At 38.2% G+C, this 7,987-nt stretch overlaps 1 protein-coding gene across 1 annotated transcript in view; it reads left to right on the top strand.

Moving 5' to 3' along the window:
- The first annotated feature begins 4,451 nt into the window (after positions 1–4,451).
- The window catches only part of LOC121869626 (period circadian protein-like), a 33,866-nt gene continuing 30,330 nt past the window's right edge, over positions 4,452–7,987 (top strand). Inside the window, 1 exon segment of the mRNA XM_042371111.1 lies at positions 4,452–4,707. Coding sequence (XP_042227045.1) covers positions 4,686–4,707 — 22 coding nt within the window. The 5' untranslated portion in view covers positions 4,452–4,685.

Here is a 7,987-nt window from a genome sequence, read left to right as displayed (position 1 = left end):
TACAGTTTTAGGATGACCTCGCTAGTCTTGTAACTAACACTCCTTTGTATGAACCCAAGTACGACGGGCTACTACTTTCCTCCATGAGTCCCTCGAGTTTATGGAGGAGGAACAGGACATCTCGTTGAGGCACGTGTACGGTACTGCCATCTTAGCTTGTCCGACTGAGGGCAGGTGTTCTTAGTGTGGCCCCAGTGGGCGGGGCGGGGTGGACGTCAACTTGAGGTGGACAGTCCCTCTTCCCCTGACTACCACGCTGGCTCGTGCGGTGTGTTGCCTCCCTCGGTGTAGGGTGATGGTGTTGGCGTTATGGTTACGTCTGCCACGACAGATGTGTGAGGGAGCACCAGGATCACCCTGACGAAACCCTCTGAGCGAAGGTGGCAGCCACCTGCTGTGTAGTGTAGGAGTTTAATGAACATTCTTGGTGTACAGTCGTGTGTTGACCCCAGCTTAAGGGATGGGAAACGAGGCGGCGCGGCCCGCAGTGTTTAGGGTAGCGTCTGGGGCTGGACCTGGGGAGGGGTGGGGTGTAGGTCTGGCAATGTAGACACTTCTGAGCCAAGGGTTGGTCCCTGACAACACTGTTACTAGGGTCATGGTGAAACAAGAGGTGGACCCTGACAACAATGTTGTCGCGGGGGGCCTGGCCTGGTGAGAGACACCACCTGCCTGTATAACAATAATAATAATAATAATAATAATAATAATAATAATAATAATAATAAACGGTTTATTAATAGAGTTGCAGCCGGTGGCTGAAAATATACAGACTTACATTTGATTTAGACATAATGATATAATATGCATTGAATACATTTACAGGGCTGTACAGTACATAAATCAGGAGTTGTTTATTATTTTAACATTAGATGGGATGGTGCTGTTCTTATATCTATCGGTGCGGGCTCTTATGGGCTGAATTTGTTGTAGTGGCGGACTGCGCGAGTTGGGTGGGGGCTGCAGGTGAGGAGGTGGCGATGGCGGTGCAATAGTCCACGGCAAACCTTTCCAGTGCTTGGTGGAGGTCACTGAGGATGGCATTTCAGGGTGGAGAGAGCATTGATGTAGCCGGAGTATTCTGCGCCGAGCATGATTCTGCAGGCCCTTTTCTGTACCTTCTCTAGCTGACGTTGTTGGGTGAGAGAAGACGACCAGGCTGGTGACGCATACGTTAGTTTGGGGAGAATAAAGGCGTTGTAGATGGTCCTCAGCTCTGGCGTGGGTGTCCCAAGTGACCTAAGTCTTCGTAGCATGTAGAGACGGTACAGCATCACTGACTGACTGTCATCCACATTTCTTTACCTGTGTATAGAGTCATGTTGGTGTTTGCTTATTTTTCGTTCTTCATAACACAAGGCAGCCCACACACCAGGGGGTGGCGATGGTCTGGATTATGGGCGTGTATGGACCCACACCGAGGACGCGTGTGGGTACAGTATGCTAGGCCCATCAACACTCACTATATACTACAGTATCCTTGAGCCTTAACACAGTTAACGCCACACCCATACAATACACAAGTTCTACCAACTATTGACTTGGTCGCAGGATTAATAAACGTTTTTAAAGGTCGAGATGATAAATATGAATTAAATTAACAGTGAAACATAAGACGTTTAATATAGCGACCAGAGACGTGACTACTATCCTCGTACAGTATACTGTATCTCAACACAACGAAAATAACCAAAGCATTTTAGACTGGCAGCACAGTAGGTGGCAGCACAGTAGGTGGTGGCACAGTAGGTGGTGGCACTGTAGGTGGTGGCACAGTAGTCTGTGCAGGTATACATTCAGCATGTATACATGTATATAGACAAGTAAAAGTGACTGACCTCCCAAGCAGCGAACAAACCAATAAGTGGCAAAGTGAATAAAAGTAAACAAGTTTCCTCTAATATATAGACAATACAGGTATACAGTTCAGCAGGTACAGGTATACAGTTCAGCAGGTACAGGTATACAGACAACATAACTAATTGAACCCTTGGCTCATCATGATCATATCTGATTACAATGGCCACAGGTAAATTGCAGGTAAATAGGTTTCACAAGCCTCCCCCCCCAAGCGCCCATAAACACACCGTCGGGGACACATGCTCTTCAATCGCCCAACCCTACGTCACGCATACACACACACCATAATCTTTAACATACTCAAATAACAACACTCCTACGCTTCCATTACTACTCTTAATTATACTCCAAGATTTATTGTGATTTATTTCTGAGGTAGATTATTAGTACTATAAAAGTTACACATGAGAAATAATGATAAAATTAAGAGGTCCTTATGTTATGGGGAGATTGAGCAGTCCCTAGAAGAGCACTCCTCACCTCACGTGTGCAAAAGCGTGAGTTCCCTAATACCTTATAATAAAGTTATAACCTATTTTACTCATGCGCAATATAATATAAATCACTATCCAGGCCACATTTTGTTCCCAAAGTACATATTAGGAGTCTGTGAGGGTGATATAATGAGTGTTATACCGTGATCACGTTGACTAGTGCGTGAGGCATTGCGCATATAAACAATGTTGGCGCTAGTGTACGATAACTGATTCCACGTACGGGGTCTGCCCTCTGGTGACACCTGTACTGGGCTCCTGATAGACACAGGTAGGTATATAGATTGATAGAGATAGAGATATATTGGTCTGTACTCACCCCTGAAGATGTGAATTACACGAAAGCGCTTGGGAACTTCGTGTTTTCTTCTTTCCTTGTGGTTATCAGCATATACCTAGATCACGCTCACTTACAGTGATTTTATTGCATATATATATATATATATATATATATATATATATATATATATATATATATATATATATATATATATATTTTTTTTTTTTTGTTTTATATATATAGGGTATACGTCCGTATTTTCCCGGACATGTCCTCCATTTAGGTCTCGAAATTTTAAAATTCTTTAAAGTCCGGAATTTCAGCTTCCATCATTTTCTCCACGGAAAAAAAACATGAAACTGTAATGACGAGAGAGAGGGGTGGAAACCGTAGAGATGTCGTCCAGTTTTCGTCAGCTGATAAGTCACGTGTACGCTTGTACGGTGTTGTCAACTTAGCTGCTAGCAATTTTGGGTAGCATGTAGTGCCATGTGCTGCTTTTCTTGTTCTTAGCGCGCATTATTAAATTTGTTTTTGTATTTAGCGCTATATGGCCATAAATGAAATGTTGAAAGTATATATATTTTTCTTATGGCTTTTACACTGTAGCCTTTTTTTTTCTTGTCCTGCATTTAAGGCATTTTAGCAATTTAACTATAATCTTGATGTTCGTAGGCACATCAAGTCACACACAGTGGAGGAAGAAGACTGCAGCTAAGGGAATGAAGATATTCAGCTAAGCAAGGTAATTTTTTAGTATAAGATTTCTTTTACCATGAATGTTGTATATTAGTTTACATTAAAAACACAATGCAATACAGTACACCGATACTGTATATATATATATATATATATATATATATATATATATATATATATATATATATATATATATATATATATATATATATATATATATATATATATATATATATATATATGTGATAACCACAAGGAAAGAAGAAAACATTAAGTTCTTCAAGCGCTGTGTAATTTACATCTTCAGGGTGAGTACAGACTAGAGAGAGTAATACAAATCAGGGTGTATATATACAGAGGAGGGTGAGACCAGGTCCACAATGGTCAGGTATTAGGTAATGACCTTACTAATCTTTAAATAGCACACAACGGTTGGTGGTCAGGTCAGATGGTCAAGTGACCCGGCCTTCTCACCTGATCACAAATCTTCTTAATTACAAAATTGTCCAGCTTGTACATGCCGTTACTCAAATTCATGTTGGATGCTTCGGTATGTTTAATAAGACTAGATTCTATGATGTTCCTACTATCAATTGAATTACATGGTAATATTGAGGAGGCATTATCCCAGTCATTAAATGTTTGTTATCCCCAAATGAACAAACAGAGTTGATTTGGTTCATCTCTAATACTAGAAGAAATGACCCTAGCTGCAAGGCAAAGATCTTGGTAAACTTAAATTAAACAACACAATACAGTGTTAGGACATACTAGAATGTTCAGATATGTATATCTCTATTTATATATATATATATATATATATATATATATATATATATATATATATATATATATATATATATATATATATATATATATATATATATATATAATATATATATATATAATATATATATATATAATATATATATATATTACCCAGACTTTCTGTATGTATCTCTATATATCTATTTCTATCTATATTATACATTGTCTATCTATCACGAGGTTTATATACAACACGTGCCGTCTGGTGTACGACAAGAGGCTGCGGTATAACAATAGCCGATGTGAGATATGAAGGCGCTGGCCAGCTGGTGGGAGAGGAGGACGACCACCATCAGAGATGAGAATGAGGATTCAGGAGACTGGCATCAGTAATAACCAAGAGTCAGTGGAGGGAAGGTGTACTGCTGCATTGTGCCAAGGATTACTATCAATGTCAAATAACGTGGATTTATTACTACATAAACTATTGAAGTGTTAAGAAGATAATCTCAAAGACAATGAAGAGTGATACGGAGAAAGGTTAAAGTGTTTCTTGTGATTTAAAGACGGGATAAAGTTAAAACATGGCGGAGACAGACAACCAGGGTAAGTCCGGGGGAAGGGGGTACCATAATAATAATATAAGTCACTAACACCGCTAATATTCCATGATCTTCGTTAAAGTGGCGAGAAGGTTAATATTCTCTGGATACCAACAGCCTTGAGTGGTAACATAGGCCTAACACGATGGTATGCCCGAAGATTTTGATACTATAGCGACTACGTGTGGGTGAGATTTAATTAAAATGTAATTTTAATAGTAAATTTTGTCATAAAGAGAAGCAGTAAGTAGTAGAAATAATAATAATAATAATAGTAGCACATAGCCTATTAACGTGTAGGTCTATAGATGACTAGTTCATTCCGCCCTGATGATGGCTGGTGTAGGCCGAAATTGTTTCACGTGGCACATAGGCCTATAAATGGGCTACATATCTTAGATTCTTATGTAATGTTCATTCATAGGCCGAAGGGCTCTATATACGGTTATTTTTTAGGAGTTAGAACTTTGCCTGAGTGAGGATTTAAAGATATTTCTGGGAATTCGTAATTGAGAACCCATACTTGACCTGACTTGACCTAACCTACACTAAACCCTAACGTAACTAATATATATATATATATATATATATATATATATATATATATATATATATATATATATATATATATATATATATATATGGTATATCATGTAGGTGGGCGTGGTCTAGGTATTTAAAGGAAAGAAAGAGATTCCTCTTTTTTGGTTTGTGTAGTGTCCTTTCTAGGTTGAGAAATAATTAGGAATTACAAATGACAATTTTTGTATTTAAGAGATTTGAGACCGGGTGAGAGTGTTGTGATTACCCTGCTATGATCTTGAAAGTTGGCATGCTTTAAAGGTTGTGGGGTCGTGGGTAATTGGTGGACATGTATCTCTGTTATACACTCTTGTTTTACTTCTTTAGTCTGTACACCCTGAAGATTGAATATTACAAAAAGGCTTTTGTAACTTCTTTGTTTTCTTTCCTTGTGATTAATAAATATATATATATATATATATATATATATTGCATGGTCATTGGGTTGGGATTTGTTCAGTTTGTGTTATCACCACGCAGTTACTCAAACCTAGCAAACACCTTTTATGGCAACCCTCACTCAAAGAGAGCTCAGGTTCTCAACTGGCTCAGCAATATGTTAGTATTGTTATTATTATCCACTCTGTATCTGTATTTTTCTGGCTAAATAAACTGTTACAATTCAATGTTACAATTCACTGCGGTAACCTTGTCATCTGTTTGGTGAATTTATGTCCTATTGATCAGGATAGGGAAGTCAGATAAGGTTAGATTAGGTTGTATTAGGGTGGTTAATCTTCAGGTAAAATAAGCTTGGGTGTCTGATCTTGATGTGATCTTAATAACGCGCAGTTACGGAGAGACGAATAGCTGCCTACCTACAGTACAGTGCAGTATATTGTTAGTAGGTCAGTGTTTGTCCTGAATGGCTCCGTTTTCTTTGTTGCTACACTGTTCCTTCCCACTCACGATATGAATGGCCATTTTCCTTTTTGGTGCTGAGGGGAACTATATTGTAGTTTTCATTAGGTCGATAGATATTCAGAAAAATCGTCAAACAAGCTTGCAGTTAGCCTAACATGTAGATAGAGAACACAAGTTGACAATTGTCGATTTTTTTTATACTCTCGCCCCCTGATGTTAAGTTAGTACAGTACCCCCTCCCTAAATAGTGCCAATCAGATTTAACCTAACCAAGTCTCATCAGATTTAACCTAACCAATTCTTATCAGTGTAGCCAATCAGATTTAACCTAACCCTTATATACAGTACAGTGTAGCCAATTACAACCAAATCAAATCATATTCATACTGTACTGTACCAAAGTTATGTAACCACTCAAACCTAACCTAACCTTACCCTGACCAGACAGAGAGACATTGGATCACCTGAAGATCCCCCCCCCAGCTTATTTCATCTAAAGATTAACCACCCTAACATAATTTAGGGAGATGAGGTTAAGATATATTAGGGTATTGTTATTGTTAGGTTGGTCAGTCTTCAGGTGCAATAAGCTTAGGGGGGGGGGGATGCTATCTTTAGGTGATCTGAGACATTTCTTTAAAGTTTTTCACTAACCTAACCATTATTACCATGTCCCTGTACTGTATTACGAAAGGAATCATATTATTTTGAAATGCTGTTACGTATACCTGTATAGAAATTCTGTTGAGTAGTGAAATGTTTATCCATATTAATATTCCTTTTATTTTCTAATTAATTTTAAAAGTCATTCGTCTTATCAATGTTTGACTTGTAGCTATGACGACTTTGTAACCTGTATTGATTAGGCCTATATGTATATGCTGAATCAATGTAAACTTTTATAATGATTTTGCTAAATATCTACTGTACCTGTATATAATCTGTGTATGTCTCTCTCTGCCCTTTAATATCTACAGTACTTGAAAGAGTGGATTCTAATCTATCTATCTACTGTATTTCTATATTATCTGTCTGTGGCTTTGATCAAGTTCTCCTGAGGTCCTATGAAGGCTTCTGGAAATATACTTTGCATAATATGTTTAATTGAGGCAAAATGACTAAAATATTGTATTGTACATTACTACCAGTATATTTGCCAGTAGTACAGCAAAGGGTCTGAGATACAGTACCCCTATAATACAGGATACAACAAAGGCTCTGAAATAGCATACACTTCTACATTAGCTAATACATCAATATACTGTATACAGTACCGTACGTGTGCTCCTCGGCAGCATGTTTACCCTCCAGTTTTTGTACTTTAAAAGAAACTCACATAGTATTTAAGTCCTCACCTGATGCATCCTCAGCTGGAGTGAATATTAATTGGTGTACCCTGTTGGCCACCAACTAGGATGCCAGCAACAATTAGATATGTACTGATATTGCTAGGATGGCAGGTGGTAGGTATTGTACTGTACTCTGTGCTGAATAAAGTTATGACTGTCACAACTACTGTAATGGCTTAGGCATCTATACACCTGTACAATACTGGACACTTTAGTTAGAATTTTATTTACAATTTAATTTTCAGAAACTAAGAGTTATAAAGGACGGTAAAATATGCAAAAGAAGGTTATTTGTTTGTGAAGATGTTGGAGAGAGTATCCAAGTAATGCCATCAGCTCCTGCAGGGTTCTGACATCTAAAACCTCCATCCACTCTGAGACACATTTCAGTGCGGTCACCGTTATAAATAGATTTTATCAGCTCATGGCCTCATGCACTCACTTGTTCCAGGGATGAACACAGTGCTTTGTACATGTAGTTTATTGTGG

This window comes from Homarus americanus, unplaced genomic scaffold, assembly GCF_018991925.1.
Source record: "Homarus americanus isolate GMGI-L3 unplaced genomic scaffold, GMGI_Hamer_2.0 scaffold23578, whole genome shotgun sequence".
Lineage (NCBI taxonomy): Eukaryota > Metazoa > Arthropoda > Malacostraca > Decapoda > Nephropidae > Homarus > Homarus americanus.
The sequence above is the reverse complement of the archived record's forward strand: the minus strand, read 5'-3'. Positions and strand labels throughout refer to the sequence as shown.